Source organism: Sander vitreus, chromosome 14 (assembly GCF_031162955.1).
Source record: "Sander vitreus isolate 19-12246 chromosome 14, sanVit1, whole genome shotgun sequence".
Classification (NCBI taxonomy): Eukaryota; Metazoa; Chordata; class Actinopteri; order Perciformes; family Percidae; genus Sander; species Sander vitreus.
This window is the reverse complement of record NC_135868.1, coordinates 6,748,648-6,768,559: the sequence shown is the minus strand read 5'-3', so window position 1 is coordinate 6,768,559 and position 19,912 is coordinate 6,748,648. Positions and strand designations below refer to the sequence as shown.

The window sequence follows — 19,912 nt, the reverse complement described above, 5'->3', positions numbered from 1 at the left end:
TCGGGGACTTGCCTGGTGGGTTAAGCTGGCTGCATCTGCAGATCCTGTTCAGCCAAATTTGTTCAAGTGAGGATTCATTTGCATCAGCTATTGTTTCTTGTCTCCGCTGACATTTTGGAGAGAGCAAAGTCAAAGTAGAGATTGCAATAAATCAGGGAGTCACTTGACACCTTCTGTATGTTGATTGATAAATAAGACGTACACTAGAAAAATTCAAGGATGTGAAATAAATTCAAGGACATAAGACATTGTGTTAGATCTTTAATATTTTCAATATTTAGTTTTTTGTTGTTTAGAAATATTGCACATGGTCAACATGCCTGCTTATGAGATAACACTCACCTCGCTCATCCTAAAATTCCTTCTCCAAAGTAAGGACAGTTTATTTTTAAGCACAATCATACAGTGTACACGCATACATGTGTGTGTATGCACATATGTCTGTGGGTGTGTGCACGCGTGCATGCGATTGCACATGCATGCAGATGGACACTTTACAGCCTTAACCCCAAAGAGATGTGAATTGATAGTCCTCGATTACCTGTGTGTTTTCATATATATATTTATATATTGTATATCCTGAATATATCTTTCATATATATCCTGAATCAACTGGGTTTGATAACAGTCAAGATGGCGGAAAAAATAGTCGTGGTGACTATAAAAATACGGTCTCTAGAGTAGAATATAGAATGTAGAATACAATGAAAAATATACTATTGATAATGTTGCTGTGTGGAGAAAGAACAAGAGGTTGGTTGTGTTTATACACTACCTGCATGTGCCAAAACATACACATACACCCATACACAGACCTAAATGCACATATACGGAAATACCGGTATATATTTTTTTTCACACATCCAACTGTATACAGAGAAATAAAAGAGATACTCATGATAATAACTACCCCCACTCTTCACCAAGGAAGCAAAGAGCCAAAAAGTGCTATTCAAAAATTGTCTTTGACTTTTAGTAAGTTATACTCTCTATCTCTTCAACAATAACAATAATTGTGTGATTCTTTTTTGTTTTGTTTTATACCATAGTTAAAGACAGTATCACAACAGCTTATTCCTCTCACTGACTGCACTGGATTTATATCTATGGCACAGAGCCTTTCCCCGAAAACAAAATATCCCACCCATTTCCTAAAAAATAAATGTCCTATTGCACCATTTGACGGAAAGGGATAAGTGTCGAGAAGAGAGGGAAAAGGGGAGGGCTCCAGAGACTGCCCTCCAGGGCTGGTCTAGGATCTGCTTTCCCTGAACTAACCAAAACCATCCTGAGCTACATAGCGCTTGACCCGGGACCAGTGCTTAAGGGCACTTTCTAACAACACTTGAGGGGTCGAGGAGGAGGGTGAGGAGGAAGGTAAAGAAGGGAGGAAAGGAGTGAGGAGATATGAGTTAAAAGAAAAGCAGGGAGGACAAGGGGGAGGAATAAGGTGGTTGATAACATACGGAACAAGGTTATTATTTTTTTCTACTAAAACAATCTCTAAAAACAATACTTTCCTGATTTAACTTGCGGCGAGAAGGGCCGCACAAATTGTGCAAACACCTGATTTCAACGTTTTTACAAAACGACATACGCCCCTGCTCCCCCACTTCTGTGTCTGGTGAGAAATCGAAGAGGAGGGAATGGAGGGGAGGGGGAGAGAACCGCCCCAGGTACAATTAAAAGTGTGTGTTTGTGTGTGTGTGTGTGGGGAGAGGGGGGAGGGGGGGGGCACAGACTGATTTTGTCCCCTTCTTTGTCCAGAGTTTTTTTTTGTGATTTTTTTTTTTTATGTTGGAGAAGAAACACAATAGAACCACAAGAGAAAAACAGGCCACGGTAAAACTGGTTATTTCCACGGCAACGATAACGAGAGAAAGCAACATTATATCCACTGGGAGATTCAAAGAAGTTTGGTTAAAATTCTACTTTTATCTCTCTGTTGGTAAGCTTGTCATGTTGTTGTCCTTATTCACTATTATTATCTGTCTTCCTATAGTTGGAATATGAATCTTCCATCCAATGAGCATCATCCAGGTTCTTCTTCTGCCTTTTCTCTGTGCTCTGTCGGGAGCAGGTCAGTGTCGAACTTAACGTTGATTCTTCAAAGCCTCACAAGCAATAGTCTCTTGACATAATCTCTTTACGGTGCCTGTTCGCACAGGTTTTGGGGAGGGAGGACATACAGACAAATATAATCAGCTCCCGCCAATGAGGACTTAGTCTTTCATAATGGCAATAACTGAAGGTGCAAAGATTGGTCACACTACATCCCAACTCCTGCCTTCTTTTTGTTTCTCAGGAGCGAATTGATGTCATGCTTTCAGTTTCTCTTCTCACTACAATCACTAAAAACTGTGCAGGCCAATGGCTTGGTCAGACCAGGGTTGACTATGTTTATGTACGAGTGCTCACACTGCACAGATGTGTCCATGTACTGCGTGTTTGTTTGTGTGCATGTACTGTAAATGTGTGTGTGTGTGTGTGTGTGTGTGTGTGTGTGTGTGTGCTGTCTGTTTTGCAGCATCGAGGGGCTGTGGAATATCAGTGGAGGTCGCTGGGGTTGTGTTTGTGTCCCGACCACTGTGCTGAGTAGTGGAAGGGCGAGAAGGAGGTCAAGTCAATGGCATCTGAGGGCTGGCTGGCTGGCTGGCTGGCAACAGCAAACTGCATCTGCACAATAAGTGACAAAGTGCCTTTGTGTGTCATGGTCCTTGGTGGCTGCTCCTGGGGACTGCCAACCAAGAGTAACAGTCTGATTTGGTAAGGGTGGGTGTGTGTGTGTGTGTGTGTGTGTGTGTGTGTGTGTGTGTGTGTGTGTGTGTGTGTGTGTGTGTATGTGTGTTTATTGTTGGATCATGTGCATGCTGGAGATTACATATGCACCAGGGTTTGTGTGTGTGTGTGTGTGTGTGTGTGTGTGCCAGAGAGATATTGAATGTGTGCCACATAGTTTGTGTGTCAAACTACAAACTACTGTACAAATGTGCTGAGAGCAGACCTGGGTAAAGTGTTAACAGAAAATATTTGGGATAATTGGAAAAAAAAGGGAACACAATACTACAAGAAGCACTTGACTCATCAGGACTTGCAAGTGATTTGTCCACTTTTGAGGCTTTTTTGGAAAGTCTATTTAGACAAATCAAGCGCACCTTGAGTAGTTTGAATATTTCGGACCATATTTTTATGTATTTCTGCCCAAGTCTGATGGAAATTAGTGCCAGTAGAACAGATCCTCTGGAGCTATTCACAGTACTGGTTCAACACATAAAAGAACATTCTGCGGGGATGACACAGTCCTCTCTCTCTTCTTTTCCTTGATTTTTCCACTTTGTCATCCTCTCCAGCTTATGATCCTTCGCTTTTTGGCTCCTCGGGGCTCTGGCCTTTGTCTCCTTGCTGCTCCGACCCTCCGTCCTCCCGGGCTGATTGATTGAAGGAGGAGCTGTGGGACGGGGCGGGATTGGCTTCAGCCAACCCTCCTAACACTCCAGGCTCGAAGGTTCCGGGCGTGGCCGTCTGCATGATCTTCTGTCGGACTTCGCGGATCTTCAGTTGCAGACACACCTTGGTGGGGAAGGTGTCCGAGTAGCGTGCCTGGAAGGCAGCAGTGGCTTGAGCTGGAGACGGGAATGGAGGAGTGAAAACAGGGAGTTAGAAAATACAGCAGTTGTTATACACTCTGTATGATGTCAAGTATTACCATATATCCTGTATGGTATTTTTTAAGGCTGCAATTGCCAACGATTGTGTTGCACATTTCTTTGTACTTTGTACTTTGCGTCACATAGAGATAACCATAATTCAGTTGTAGCTCAGTTTAACAACAAAATAAACTGAGGAAGGGAAAAAGGAGAAACAGCTACAAAAAGCCCTGTCAACCCATCCAAATTCCCTGTATATTTTTCACTCATATTTGTATCATATTGTGAAATGTTACAAAGGTGTAAATTATTGTGGATTATCTTCTCAAAGTACTTAAATGGGAGTGATTAGGAAGGTAGTTTTCTTCCAATATGTGAGTATTACTATTTTAGCTGTACTGAGGGAGCAGAAGAAAGGTTTGCCTGTGCGGTTCAATAAAAGTCAAATGATTGAATCTCCATTTCAGTTGTTATTACCGTAACACTGTGTTCTATCTATGAGTGGTTTACCTGAGGGAAAGAAGCCATGTTCCTGAAACAGCTGCATGACCAGGGCCCGCCGCTGATCCAGAGTTCTACGCAGAGACGAGTAGGGGACCCGGTCCAAATCTCCAAGATCCTCTCCTTCTGTACCTGGTTGAACGAGGAGAACATTGTGTCAATTTCAGTATACCTTTTGGAGCAGTTCTGCAGCTGCTGCACCTGATGTACCGAGAAGCATGATCCTGCAATAGAGGAAGCGGCCGTTTCAGAACTGCAATTTCTTTCGTGTAGATGTGAGTCACGTATTCATTATACATGAAGATGTGACTCACCTCATCAATCAATTAATCAATCAATCAAAATGTATTTATAAAGCACTTTAAAAAGCAACCAACGTTGCACAAGGTGCTGTACAGAACAAAGTAGAAGTCATTTAAAACATTTAACATTTAAAACATGAAACAGTATCACAGTCAAAAATTTTGCACAAAAATGTCAGCCTCAGTTGAGAAAGGCCAAGGAAAAAAGGTGGGTTTTAAGAAGAGATTTAATTAGACAGTGAAAAAGCCTGTCTAATAGGCAGAGGTAGGTCATTCCATATTGTTGGAGCTGCCACAGCAAAGGCACGATCCCCTTTAAGTTTCTGCTTTGTTTTAGGGACACTCGGGTGCAATTGTTCAGCTGACCTGAGTGAGCGGGTCGGTGTGTAGGGGTGAAGCAGCTCGGACAGGTAGGATGGGGCAAAACCATTTAAGGATTTAAACACAAGTAAGTTAATTTTAAAATGGATCCTAAAATATGTGGGCAGCCAGTGGAGTGAAACGGGGGTAATGTGCTCATATTTATGTGCTCCAGTTAAAAGACGCACCGCAGCGTTTTGCACCATCTGGAGACGAGCAACAGATGAGGCACTGATGCCTACATAAAGGGCATTACAGTAATCCAACCGAGTGGTCACAAAGGCGTGTATTACTGTCTCAAAGTGCTGCCTAGTAAAAATCGCCTTTATTTTGGCTAACTGCTGTAGTTGGAAAAAGCCTGCTTTAACCACTGCCCCAATCTGTTTGTCAAGCTTAATATCGGAGTCAATTTTAACCCCTAAATTGGTAACGGTTGGCTTGACATATTGAGCCAAGTAATGAGATGTAAGCCTAACCCAAACCCTTTATTTTAACCTAACCCTAACCTTAACCCGTTATAGCTAGCTAGCTGCTAGTCTCGCATTGCCAGACCTTCCTCCACAGCGCTGCCGAGGAGGGTCTGGCTAGTCCACACAGCATTCTGGGATGGGAGAAAAACGTGCTCTGGTTTATTGGCATTTCTTTAAGCCAATCACAATCGTCTTGGGCGGTGCTAGGCACCGGGCAGAGCCACGGTGCCGATGCAAAATAGCATAAGGAAGGAACTTGTTTTGGTGGAACATGTGTACGTTCAAAAGTTGTTTTCGTCATGCAACAGAAAACTCAGATTGGACAGAAAGTCTAGCTAGCTGTCTGGATTTACCCTGCAGAGACCTGAGGAGCAGTTAACCATAGTCATAAATCCACCGGAGTTTAAAATTCCAACACAAAGAAAGAGGAAGTAAACAGACATCCGGCCGAAAAAAGGGACATCCGGCAGAATTTCCGGCGGCAACAGAGCAATCCTGGAAATGGAACGTCGTGGATATAGACTAGAGGGTGACATGGGAATCAATTGTCGCTCCCATCCCATCCCGAGCCCACGAAAATAGTTTTTCTTAATCTTTGGGCGCACTCACCGCATTGCAGCGTCATTTTTTAATTTAATCTCCGTCTCCATCCTGCTCCTGTTGATTCTATGCTCACGTTACTGACAGTGAAATCACCAACAGTGAAATCGACTCCCGTACCAAACAATTGTCACCCTCTAATATAGACTAGCTAGCTGCTAACTAAAGTCTTAACGCTTGCTCAGTGTGCCAGTTTGGTTCAGTAACTAATGTCGTAGAAAAACGGTCCTGGGACTGCAGCTTCCTCTATTGCAGGAACACAGTATAGGATGTACCTGCTCTGTCAAAGGTGAAGATTTCTCCCTCACACTTGGCGGCGCTCTTAGGGGTGTTGGGCTCCGAGCTGCAGCTGGAGAGACGGCGGGTCTTCCTCCTCGGGGAGCTGGGGTCTTCTGCTGTCAGCTCCAGCTCTGGACACATGAAATATGAAGGATGAAACAGGGAAATATGAGAAAAAGGGGGATAACAGAGTATTAATAAAAAAGAAGGACATGTAGGAAGAGAGGACAGGGTAGAGGGGTAGGGAGTGATGAAATGTAAGGGTGATTTGCAGAGGACAATGGGGTGATACAGATCAAGGAGCAAAAGAAGAAAAGGAGGAATCAGAAAAAGGCAGGTGAAGAAAAACAACACAGAATGGGAGAAACGAAGGTACATATCAGATGGAAGATGCAGAAATGTAATGAGACAAAACGTTTCCAAATAAGATATCCAAATAACAAAAATGTAATTTGTTATCTATCACTTAAGATAGTATCTCTCTGCATCTCACCAGAGGAGTTACGTCTCTTCCTGCGGTAGCTTCCTAGGATGGCTCTTGGTGAGGTGGCCAGACTCTGTAGAGTGGGCGAAGGAAGGACTTCCTCTGGGTTAAACTCTGGAAGCTCAGCAAAACGCTCCTCAAAGTACGTCTCCGACAAGACCCTGCACACAGAGAACACAGTGATCATGTCAGTCCCCAGTCCAGTAATCCGGTGGTTTAAATATATAGGGATGGATGCACATTTCTCATGCCTTAGGGCTGAGTTCTGCCAGGGCTTTCTCTTCTCTGTGGCTTCCCTGCCACTCTCCCGCTGTCTAAATAGAGAAAATAAAAGGGTGAGCACTCTGCCCACTCACATTCAGTACACAATGAGTTTCCACCATCATTTTATGAAGCTGGAGGTTTGGTCACAAACTAAAAGCAGAACTAGATGCCACAATGTGTGAAAATCAGTGTTAAATGAAATCGACAAATGGAGTCCTGTCCAGGGCGCTGGATCTCCTCTTCAAGCTGCTTCAGGCTATAATTACAGAAGATAAGCTATGGTTATATGAGCTTTCTCAGACTGAGAAAATGTAAACTGTTAAAATATTGAGAACCTTGTCTTAAAACGACCAGAAAGCCAGAAGGACCAGGCAGACTTGTTTTATTTTGCTTTGGCACTGATTCTACAAGAGCAAATAACTACAGTCTGATCAGCGAGGATGGCTCCGGACTTAAATAAAAGCTTGTCTTGCAGAACACATAACGTCTTGCATTCAATTTCAATTTTACTTACCCATTTAATGTCACTTTGCAAATCCTTTAGACACCAAACCCACTCAGATATATTTGATTCAATAAAAAAATGGAAGAACTCATGTGAAATTCCCTCAGCTAATAATTGGTGCCCTTCTAGTGCTTCTATTATTGTCCCACTTACTTTTCGAGAGAGTCGGGTGTCTTTTTGAGCGGTGGGGGTCTGAACTTGGTCTTCTTTGAGGAAGAGGAGGGCTCTCTTTCCGCAGGAGGAGGGGGAGGGGGGTCCAAACCTGAGGGTGGTGGAGGAGGGGTGCGAGGTCCAGCCTGGGAAGAGAGCGAGAGAGTTGAGAGAAAGACTGATGAAACAGCGGTCCCATCGCAGCCCTGCCGTTTGATTCCTTAACCTCCCTTTGTTTTCTGTAGTCAAAGTAATAGTCGTCAAATGTGACCTGTGTCGAAATAATTGGAAAGGAAGGTTGTTTTTTTTTGTTGCTAAATTATTCATCCATTTTTTTCCTTCAAGATATCTTTGTTCATCAGGATATGGAGAATTGTTGCATGTCTCCTGTAATATTGTTTCCAGCTCAGAAAAGTGAACCGTCTGGTTTTCTGTGGAGGAAAACTGTTGACAACCACCTGATGTCAGTAATGAAAGTGTGTAACAAGAAGGAACATAAATTCTAGTACATTCCTTCAAAGTTGTGCATTTATAAAATTCATGGCTTTTCCCTGACTTCCTTAGAGCTTAGGGTTAGGGTTAGCTAAGCTTTACTTTTAGAGAAGGAGAGATACAAAAATCTGACCTAAAACTGTTTGAACAGGCCTCTAAAGATCCTTAACCAAAGAAACGACGACTGAATGAATGAATGAATGAAGCAGATACGTTTTCTCACCTCTTTAATGCTGTCGCCCATGCTGTGGTCCTCTCTGTGTGTCTCTCTGCCTCCCTTTCTTTCACTGTTCTCCTTGTTCCCTCTCTCTTGCTCTCTGTCCGTGTCGCTTCCTTTCTCTCTGCTGTATCCATCTCTGAAGTTTTCTTCTTTGATGTACAGACTGCTGTCCTCCTCTTTTTTAACTGGAACAGATAAAGATAAGTTCAGACTTTGATTTAAACAATACTGTATCTCTCCTTACTTATCTCACTAGTCTTACAGTCTTAATCCTGCAAACTCAGTTTCACACTACATAGTCTTGCATTGCCAGACAGTCTGGCGAGTCCCCACAGCATTCCGGGATGTTTATTGGCATTTCTTTAAACCAATCACAATTGTCTTGGGCGGCACTAAGCGCCGCATGTAGCAACGGGGCCTCTGCAAAATAGCCTCGGGAAGGAACTTGTTTGGGTCGAACATGTGTACGTTTAAAGGTTGTTTTAGTCAGGTTCAACAGATAGTCTAGCTAGCTGTCTGGATTTACCCTGCAGAGATTTGAGGAGCAGTTAACTATAGTCCTCAGAAATCCACCGGAGTTTAAAATGCCAACACAAAGGAAGCGGAAGGTAACGGACATCCAGCCGAAATGAAAGACATCCGGCGGAATTTACGGCAGCACCTAAACAATCCCGGAAGAGGAACGTCGTGGATATAGACTACACACTACATACTTTTAATCTGGAAAACACTGACTGAAAAACAGACTGATTCTGCAACAATATGGCTCCTTTTCATGCTTTAAATGTAAAGAGAAAACCTTAAAAATTTGAAGTGAAGACCAATGATAGCCAAGAAAGTTGTAGGATGGGTTCATGTTGATGTCAATATTTGGTTTTGATTCTTTGTCAGGCTCCACACACTAAACTAAATAATAAGTTAAGATTTTTGCAGAGAAACCCACTAACAGAAAGAAACCAACACTAAAAAAACCGAACCACACAAAACCAGTGATGCATTACCTTCTGTGTCATTAATCATACAGGTGGCCAATGAGGAGCTGGCAGCACAGCTCGACCACCCCTGTCCTCCTTCATCAGTCTGACCATCTGTCAGGCTCTCCCTCTTCACCTCCACCTTCAGCTCCACCTCCTCCGCCTCGTTAGGCTGAGGGGTCGTCCCCGCTGAACCCTGCACCCCCATCGCCGACGGAGAGGGAGGGTTCATTGCGTCCTGGACTGGAGCGGCCACCGCAGGCGGCACATTGTCACAGGTTGTCACAGAGACCACGCCAGTAGGCAGAGTAACGGTTGGTGCAGGGTAGATGGCAGTTAGTACCTGATGGACAAGACGGCAATGCAAGCATGTCAGTAAACGAGAGATGTTTCAGATGAGGCACTCCTGGTTTTAACCGTTTGTTTTAAAGAGCAAGTAAAAAAAGGGAAGAGCAGGGTTTCTTAGTTAAATTTAAGACTTTTTAAGACCAGTATGAATTAAATTTAAGACCTTTATCACAACATCAACTAAGCCCTAAATTCAGTTTTCTCAAGCCAAGTATCATTAAACTCGCACTTCCCCTGGTGCCACACAATGTAAAATGTAGTGTAGAGGCCGAAAGTGACTGCCAATATTTTCTCTTGTTTTGTTTTTACAGTCATTTCCTTAATGTCTCAAAAGTAGTAATGATTTATCGATGCCAATTGCTTTAAAAAAACACTGGTAAAACATCGACATTTTTCACTCCTCAAATACTATTTATGAACTACTTTTGACATTCATTTTTCAAATTTTCTTCATGACCCCACACCTATACACGACAGTACTAACACTGTACAGTTCTCTGTTCCTCTTTACCTGACGACCAGCCGTTCCCGAGGCCTGACCCGGAGGGGTCTGTAATTGACAGCTCAGGGGCGGGGCTGGAGCCAACAGTGGCGGTGGACCAACAATCGGCTGAACCAGGGTTTGCCCGGCCGGGGCGATGGCGGTGAAGCCCAGGGTTGCCAGGGATGATGGGAGATACGCAGGGCCTGGAGCGGTTGTGGCCTGCTGGGGCGTTGCTGTGGTAACTCCTGGGCCAGACTGGACATAGGTGATCCTAAAGGAGAGAAGAGTGATGAGTGTCAAAGCTGAATATGGCTGAGTATAATATGACCTGAGCAGCTTACTAACTTCTATGGCTCATTAAGCAACAGCACAGATACTAAAAGACTCTACAATATTTAAGTTTGTATATAATATATTATAAAATTATATTTAAAAAAAGATGAATTATAGATGATACAACAGACGTATATGAGAGAGCAAATGTATGCTTGCAAACATTTTATATTATATTTTATATATATTTATTATTGATTATTCTGTTGATTATTCTCTTAAATAATCGATAAATAATCATAGTAATAAACAACTAGTACTTAGGCCCTAAGTACAAAACCTAACTTCTGCTCCTAATGCAATATGTATGGTATTTTATTTTTTATGATTTTTATTTAATTCTTTGTGCCACGTATGGGCAGTATATGACTATGACTATTTATATATAACATGTATGTGTTTAATGACAATAAAGCATCATATCTTAAAGATAAAGAAATGTGAATCAAATATTAAATTGTTTTGTCCGACTAACAATCCAAAATCTACAGATATTTAGTTACTAGCAAAAATAAAACACATTTGAGTAGATGGAACAAATACATTTTTGCTAAAAAAAAACTTTTACAATTACAGAAATTGTTGTTGATCCATTTTTTGTCAACTAACCGATCAATGGACTCTAATTTTCACTTTCCACAATGTGGCCAAATGGAACTATATTTTCTTTCACCCATGTCTTTACAGTTAGTATCATAGTTCACATCGTTCCAGCTGAAGCAGTGACTGAGGAAAATAAAAGTGGGTATATGTTGCTGTCTTTCAGGTGTTAGTGACCTGGTGGGTGGAGAGGTCAGAAGAACGGTCTGTGGGGGCGCGACACCTGGAGCCATCACTGTTGCCACGGAAACAGGAAAGGGGCTCCCAGGATGCACTGCTGCTGCGCCACTAGGATGAACGTTGGTCTGGACCACAGGCATGGGAGCGATCTGGATGATCTGATGTGGGGAGGGGAAGAAAAGCACATAAACAAAAGGAATTTTTCACCAACTAATCTTAACATATACCGTTTTTAGAGAACACACATCTGATATTATTTGTTATGTATCTAGTATATATATATATAATGTGGCTTTATGGTCCTCAAAACAATTCTAGCACTTTGTCAAAGCAACTGGTCCCTTCTGAATATAAAGCAGCACAGCAGTCAGCAGTCATTTAATTTGAATTGTTTTGATAATTGATTAATCATTAAATTCATAAGGGAAGAATAGTGAAAATAATGAGAAAAAAAGTGCCCATTTCAGGAGGTCTTCATTAAATTGCTTGTTTTATCTGACTAACAAAACCCAAAAATATGTAATTTACAATTATATAAAAGAGAGATGAGCAGAAAATCATCACATTTGAAAAGCTGGAACCAGCAAATATTTTGTATTTTTTCTTAATAAATGATGTCTCATAAAAAAAACAAAAAAACAGCAGTTTTCATCTCAGTTTGTGAAGATACTTTTCTGACCTCAAAGAGTGAATTCTTTTTTTTTTAAAGTTTTGGTCTGAATCAGGCCAATCAAAAATAGTTAAAGATTGCAGCACAAAGCAGTAAAACATAAGCATTAAGCAGGCCGACCTTCTGTAATCCACTTTGTTCCCATCATGAACATGTGTTAACAGTTGTAATGCCGCTGATGCTGTTGTGGATTTAACTACCTCGTCACCTGTCAGCAAACAGGGTGGCGTCTATTCATCCTTGACACTGCTGACTGCTTTAGTCACCGTTAGAGCTGCAAAGATTAGTCAATTAGATGTCAACTATTAAATTAATCACCAACTATTTTAATAATCGATTAAGTGGTTTGGGTAATTTATTAAGAGAAAAAAAGGTCAAAATTCTCTGCTTCCAGCTTCCTAAATTTGAATATTTTGTAGTTTCTTCACTCCTCTGTGACATTAAACTGAATATCTTTGAGTTGAGGACAAAACAAGACATCTGAGGTTGTCTGACATTTTATAGACCAAACAACTAATCAATCGAGAAAATAATCAACAGATTAATCGTCAATGAAAATAACCCTTAGTCGCAGCCCCTAGTCACCGCATTGACATTCTTACCTTGTTTCCTGTCGCGGGGCCGTTCTGCACAGGAAGAGGCGGCGCGACTAGGGAAATGGAAGGATGAGGAGGAGTAGACCCTGTTCTCACTGTTGCCATGGGAACCAAGAGTGAGAAGAAGAGAGAGAAAGAGAGAGAGACAGAGAGAATTAAAACACTCAGCGTGAGAAACAGAATCAAGGTGAACACAGCACAGGAGCGATGGGTGGGTGGAGACACACTGAGACAGAGAGGACATTTCAGCTGCTGATAATAGTGAAATTCCTCTCTGATAACAAAGTGGAACACTGTTCTGTTGCTTCAGACTCTTATGAATAGAGAGTGATTAAGGCTTGGGTGGGCGGTGGGTGCTCATACTCATGTCAACAGCGTTTCTCCTGTCAATCATTCATCCCCTGTTTATGTAAGACAATCAAATCTATTTTCAGAGCTTCCTGTGGAGATGACTAATAAGAAAGAAGGGAAATAAAGCAAAAAGAAAAATGAAAGAAAATGACTTATTTTTCAGTGGACCAGTGAAATCACTAAGACGAAACTCTGATTTGTTCTTTTTTTTGTCAGCCAATCGTTTCTCTCTGTCTCACCTCTGGTTCCGGGGCTGACTGATGCAACTCTGATTCCCGCCCCTGAGTGCATGCCATTGGCCAGGGTGGCATTGGAGGGCAGGGAGAGAATTTGCTGCTGGGTGAGTTGAGGGGAGGAAGGGCTCTCAGTAGGCAGGACGAACTGGACCTGCGCTAGCGGCTTGGGGAAGCCGGGAGGTGTGAGAGATGAGATGGCGGCAGTGGGGTGGAGCTGTGGCTGGAGGACAGGTAGGGGAGTTTGTGCGTGCGGCTGCGGGGTGAGTAGCTGCACTGGTTGGACAGCGGGAAAGGACCCTCCCAGAACTAGGCTAGTGACCAGACCGCTGCCCCCCACTGGGGTTACACTGACTGGACCAGGGGAGGAGGAGGAGGAGGAGGAGGAGGACAGGTACCCACCCCCTGCGATGATTGGCAGCTGCTGAGGTCCGCCTCCTCCAATCAGGAGAGCAGCTTTCTTGTCCTGAGGCAGGGAGCTGAGGGTGACGGCCCCTTCCACTGGCGTGCTGACGATGGGTCGTACTACATTGGTCGCCACAGTGGGGGCCACGCGGACGACGCCGGCGACCTGGGTCAAACCCTGCTGGGCCAAAGCGAGGGGAGCCTGGGTGCTGGATGTTGAGCCTGTGACAGACAGAGAGGAGACACCACCTCCTCCACCTTCTTCTCCTATACCTGCTGATGTTTCTTCTCTCTTGGCTCTTCCCTCGCTCCCCTCCTCTCCTCCGTCTGCACCTCTCTTTTTCTTCCTCTCAGACCCCTCTTCACCATCCCCTCCTACTCCGTTCCCTTTAGCTGAGGTGGAGTTGGAGTGAGGGACGGAGGGAGGGGAAGGAGGGAGAGAGGAGCGAGTCATTGGCTGGAAGCCATGCTGGAGGGAAAAGAGAGACGGAGCGATCAAAGCTGGGAAAGTTACCATGTAAAGTTACTTAAGAACTTTCAGTAACTCTGGAAAGTCTGTGTGTTTTTAAATGCTGGAAGGAAATAAAGGAACCACCATCGATATGATGCCTTATATGCAGAATTACACTGTTGATAAAGAAAGCAACTCTTTAAGGCTCTACACTGTAAAGTGAGCTACATTAATACTTGAGCTACCAAATCTGGTACATTATACTCCATTTCTTGATGCAGAGACTATATCAATTATATAGATCAGAAACAAGTATTGCATAAAAAAGAAATAAACCCCCCCAAAAAAGTATGAACATTTCCTTTGTATTGTATATCCAGAACAAGGACACATGGTTACCCAGAAAATATAGCTCAAAATGAAGCCCACTGTGGATATAAAATAACTCAAGTTATTTGATGAGCACTGCAGCTACCTGTCCATCTGGTTCGTCGTCATCGCTGTCCGTCACTCTCTCTTTACACTTGAGGTCAATGGAGCCTTCAGGACAGGAATCCTCTGAGGGTGGATATCAGAAGTAAGTGTTTTAACAAATTTCAGCAAACCCACTTTCCACTGCTCCCTGGACATTATTTCATTTGCAATCACTGCCTTCAAATCAACAGTATCCCCATCAAAAAGCCAATTATGTGTTATTGCCATATTCTAACGCTGGCAATTACAGTCAGGGGCTGAGGCTCACCAGATGACACAGCTACTTTTGTTTTTAGCTTCAGAGGTGTTTTGCTGAAAATTGTCATTCTGACTAAGAGATGGCTAAAGTTTAGTGTCTTTTTTTAAAGACACACTGATTGTTGTGGGAAATGAAACTATGACTTTGTGGTTATGCAACAGTCTCTCTAACCACCACTCGACCACTGTGCTGATCATCTAAGCTCACCCATGACATCATCGTCCCCCTCTTCCTCACAGATGACCATGCGCTCTTCGTCGCTGGTCACGTCCTCGCTGGCCCCGCCCTGGTACAGGGACTGAGGCGTGGGCCGGTGGCAAAACAAACCCGCCCTGTCCTCCTGACAGAAAAGAAAAAGCACATTTTACAGTTTTACAACTTCAAAAATATGTCTGAGTAGTTGTTGCAGACACAATATTTATTTGAAGGACACCTTCAAACAACTAAAAGATCCCCTCAAAAATGGGGACTTACAGAATTGAAGTACGGAACTTCAGAACAACACTTCAGAAAGAAGTAGTATCACTATTATCAAAGCATGCATACGTATGCGGCTTTGCCACCAGCATTAAATGAATACCTTCGAAACAAAAGAGTTCACATGCAGACCTATCCCTCTGTGATTAGGCGCGAAGCTGCAAACACCACAGTGCCTTCAAAGGCACTAAAAAATAGAAAGTGAAACCTTTGAAGTTGGAGGCTGAGCTCCTCCAGAGCTTTCAGCAGCAACAACTCAAGCCCTCACACACAGAACCAAGCGAGTCCATTTGAATAGTTTTTTTTACAGCTTGTTTTCCGTTGTAGAGTTCAACCAAAATGCATTGCAATGTGAAAGACACACGTCTGCTATATCTATAAATACACACACGCATGTTGGTGTGTAGGCGCTCACATACACACAAGCATTGGCCCTTTTAAGAATTACTTCAGCCTGCTGCTTTAATTTTCTGATTTTTTATTTGATTTACTTTTTTCTTTGTTCTCTTTGATGCAACAAATTAGTTTAAAGTTCATTGAATAATTAGATTAGATTCAACTTCATTGTCATTGTGCAGAGTACAAGTACAAAAGACAACAAAATGCAGTTTGCATCCAACCAGAAGTGCAAAAAAAGCAGAAAAGTGCAATGCGATATACAAAGTAAAGGCAGGTGGTGCATAGGGACAAGAAATATAGTGCAGTGTAGACAGTAGTATACAGTTGGTTTACAGGAGGTGGTTTAGAGTAATATAAATTAAATATAAATATGTGCAGTGTATTAGCAGTTACCTATAAGATAAGAATACCTATACCTATAAGAGCAGAATAAATATGGCTATGTAATATGAACAATGTATGAAAAACATGTACAGATATGTGCAATGTAGTAGCAGTAACATTATAATAGTAGTAAGAATAATATAGATATATGCAGTATATTAACAGAATATATTATAAGAAAAAGAAAAACTATGTATATGGATATTCAGTATGAACCATAGAGACAGATATAGACAGCTATGTGCAGTGTGGTAACAGTACCATTATAGTGCAGAAACAGTAACATTGTAAGAGTAGTAAGAATAAGTGTATGTGCAGGATGAATAGTATGAATAATAATAATAAGAATAATACTCTTGACTTGACTAAAAGCACATTACTTTTAACTTTCTCTAGCTTTCAGATCAAACTAGCTGCTGATCTCGTACAGTTTGCTTCACATTCTTAAATCTCCCGACTCTGTTTGCTGCCTTTGAGCTACAGATTAACAACTGCCTACCTTCTCCAAGTCTCTCTCTCTCTCCCTCTGCTCCAGGGTGTGCACGGCACTCTGGGAAAAGGCTCGGGGACGGGGGTGCTGCCCCACAAACAGCCCCCCTCGACGCTCAGATCCCCCTGGCCAGCCCGAGCCTCCTCCCTTCCCCTCCAGCACCTGAGACTCCGGATGGGGATCTGGAGACGAGAGGGGAAAGACTCTGATCAAAGATAAAATATAACACTGTATCATGTATGAAATAGATCAATAAAACTAGTTCCATAAAATACACACCAATGCTCTGTCTAAGAGCATCAGCATATTGGGTTAGGTTTAGCAATATGCAATAACAATCAGTATAATGTTTTTTTTTATAATTACAGCACATTTAGTCAGACAATGGTTAAATATATTTGAAGTGATTGCAGGATCTAAAACGGAAAATAGATTAAAAGCAGTTGATGATTCACTGATCTAAGATGTTTTCCTTGTAAAAGGCATTTTGTACATTGGCTTGGAAATGCTAATTCTCTCTCTCACACACACACACACACACACACACACACACACACACACACACACACACACACACACACACACACACACACACACACACACACACACCTATGCTCTCTGACATGCTCCTCTCCCGTGGCTCCTTTGGCATCCCGCGGCCCTCTGAAAGCGACTTTCTGCGGTCCTTGTTGCACCACTTCCAGTCTGGGTGCGCTCTGAAGTGGGCCTCTTTCACCTGGAGGAAGAGGAGGAGGAGAGGGTCTTTAACTTTCTATCGATGCTGTTCTAGTTTCTGTAGTTCAGCCATGATGCCTGTTTTTCATCACCTAATTCCAAACAAGCTGCTACTGCTGTTGGTGAAGCTGGATGTCTAGAGTACACAATTAAAAAGCTCTCATATACTCGCTAAAGATTCACTACTCTGTTATGGCCATTAGGAGTAAACTGCAAAACATACAGAAAATAAGAAGCAATTAAAGAATTTTAGATAGTATGTTTACCTGGAAGGCCAGATCGTGGTACTGCTGCTTCTCGTTGGGCCCTAGAGCGTACCACCACTCCCCCAGGATCTTGCTCACTGTCCGGTTGTCTTGGTTGGGATGTCGCTGGTGCACTAGGGCCCGGTGGCGTTTACTGAAGATCATGAATGCATTCATGGGTCGGCGGATGTGGTCCTTCTCCCTCTGGTTAGGGTTTGAAAGAGCACACAGTGTCTAGTTTTAGGTTCAGTATTAATCTGTCTCTGTTTTTCTGTATCTTTTTTGCCTTTTTCTACTGATAGACTGTCTGTCTGGACTGTGGACTGACCTTCCTGTCTCCGTCCTTGGGCAGGGCGCTGAGGGACTGTGTGCGTCTCTTCATGGGGCCATCGGAGGGCGTCGGATCGTTGGCCACACCCGGGGAGAACCTGCATTCACACAGAGAGAAAAAGTGAAACTTTGAGTCGATAAGAGAGGGGAAACTGAGGGAAATCCCTCACTGTGTGGGGCTTTCAGGAACGAGGCTAAAGGGTTGGTAAAGGATTTTAGGAGGTATTCAAGACACAATGATCCTCATGTATATCACACCTCTGTAGTTTGAAGACAAGGCTCCATAAAGTTCCACTTAATGTACAGTAAGCACTTGACCAGTATGCCATGTCAGCCAACCAGAACAGTGTTTTCTCTTTGTCTTCCTGGCTTTCTTTTCCTTTCATTTACCGTTAATGTAACTGACACACTTTTCTTTATCTGTTCAGCCTTGGTTGTTATCACTGTGCATGGCAACTACTGAGTATTTATTCAGTTAATTCCACAGAAACTGCTTTCTCTACTTCTACTAAATTGCACTCTTCCTGCGAGCCACTGGATCGTTTCAAGGAAAAAGCAACTACACACAGAGTAAATAAAAAAAGAACAGATAACTGTTGAACAGCAGTAAACAAGACATTCATTTGTATACAAATTCTTATTATATATTGATATAATAGTACAGATTATATTAGAGATGATACTTGCACAGAGACAAAAAGAGAACATGAATCATAAAACATAAATCAAGAAAGATCAATCATCTGATCCACTTCCTCAATTTATATGCGGTTGTTGCTGCTGCGCAATCCCATACTTGTAGGGTGTTGATGCATAATGTTAGAAGAAGACTAGCTCAGTGCGTAGTGTGAGTGTAGTGAGTGTATGGTGATCGGAGCAGAGAAGAAATTGACAGTAAAGTTGTCAAGGGGTAGTAAATGAACAGTGCCGGTTTCAGTTTGTCTTTGAATAAATGCTGAAGCTCCTCAAGAGCCAAGTAAAGTAAACAAAGCCTCCCCTGTGCTTCCCGACCACGGTCTGCAAGCTGAAGCAGGAACGTTATCTTGCTCTGTTTCCGTAAGACCAATATTTGAGGCTGTGGGCATGCTCGTAGAATTGTCATGGGATGCAACCTAGGTCTGGTCTGTTTAACAAAGTCATGCAAACCATTGTCTAGTGTCCACTGTGGGTTGGTGACTGAATAGACTGAATAGAACAAAAACACTTTAGATCAGTAATACAGAACGACTAATTGTCGAAAACAGCATGATTATAATGTTGGGTATTTGTTGGGTCTCTGTAAATTATAAAATGGTCTAGACCTACTCCATCTGTAAAGTGTCCTGAGATAACTTCTGATGTGATTTGACACAATAAATAATATTGAATTAAATTGAATAATGTTGAATTTATTAAATTAAAGCAGTCCTTAACTATTTGACTCAAACGTAGCTTAACCATGTCATATGATGTGCTACTTCAGTACACTTTAAGAACAAATATTACTGGGACCACTGCAGAAAATTGCAGACGAACATTTAATATCTAGGAATTCACATTATGGACACCGCTGACTATACCTGCAACAATTTGGCCACAATTTAGTACATAAACTAAACACGGTGCAGCCACATACTAGGTTTCCATCCACCTAGTCCTGTTTGTATGAAACAAACAAATATAAACTGTAGAATTATAAATCTGGATTCAATCTGGATTAAAGGTTTCTTGGCACAACTGGAAAAAAATAACAGTTTAAATTGTGAGCTTTAAAGTCAAGACTATTAGAAAAGTCTTGAAACTGTGAGGCGGCAGACAGAACGTCTGAAAACTTTCAGCTGTTAGAGGGTGAACTCGGTGTCGAGCCGTGACTACATGAATATGGTGCTTTTTTGCCTTCTTGTCTAGTTTTACAAAAGCATTTTTATTATATACAGCAAACACAGAATTCAGCTAAGATAAGGGAACACACACAGTGTCCATGAAGGTAGGTCAGTGGTCAGTTTGGGAATTAGGAAATACAAACAAGAAAAACAATTAGGGGGTAACAGATAAGAAGTGTTAGATAACAAAATATAAATACATAAAAAAAAAAAAAAAAAAAAAAAATGCGTATTATGCTTATATTTGTATGCGTCTGTAAGCATTTGTACAATATGTATTTGTAAAAGCAGCAAATAAATGGAGCTCAATTCTTGTTAAATGAGTCAAGTTTTTATTTATGCCATTAGTCTCTCCATT

The 19,912-nt window shown here is 42.2% G+C and overlaps 1 protein-coding gene across 4 annotated transcripts in view; it reads right to left on the bottom strand.

The window, feature by feature from the left end:
• Positions 1–246: 246 nt before the first annotated feature.
• cica (capicua transcriptional repressor a) overlaps positions 247–19,912 on the bottom strand; it is a 37,688-nt gene continuing 18,022 nt past the window's right edge. For 2 of the 4 annotated variants that reach the window (XM_078267952.1, XM_078267953.1), the window contains exons 6-23: positions 17,691–17,790; positions 17,384–17,566; positions 16,992–17,118; positions 16,392–16,564; positions 14,840–14,972; positions 14,375–14,457; positions 13,050–13,917; positions 12,466–12,554; positions 11,191–11,351; positions 10,108–10,351; positions 9,276–9,591; positions 8,278–8,459; positions 7,566–7,708; positions 6,895–6,957; positions 6,653–6,804; positions 6,156–6,290; positions 4,158–4,280; positions 247–3,623 (exon numbers count right to left, since the gene is read on the bottom strand). In XM_078267952.1, coding sequence (XP_078124078.1) covers positions 3,352–3,623; positions 4,158–4,280; positions 6,156–6,290; positions 6,653–6,804; positions 6,895–6,957; positions 7,566–7,708; positions 8,278–8,459; positions 9,276–9,591; positions 10,108–10,351; positions 11,191–11,351; positions 12,466–12,554; positions 13,050–13,917; positions 14,375–14,457; positions 14,840–14,972; positions 16,392–16,564; positions 16,992–17,118; positions 17,384–17,566; positions 17,691–17,790 — 3,547 coding nt within the window. In that variant the 3' untranslated portion in view covers positions 247–3,351. The remainder of the gene's footprint in view (positions 3,624–4,157; positions 4,281–6,155; positions 6,291–6,652; positions 6,805–6,894; positions 6,958–7,565; positions 7,709–8,277; positions 8,460–9,275; positions 9,592–10,107; positions 10,352–11,190; positions 11,352–12,465; positions 12,555–13,049; positions 13,918–14,374; positions 14,458–14,839; positions 14,973–16,391; positions 16,565–16,991; positions 17,119–17,383; positions 17,567–17,690; positions 17,791–19,912) is intronic. The other 2 variants (XM_078267955.1, XM_078267954.1) reach the window with 2 other exon arrangements.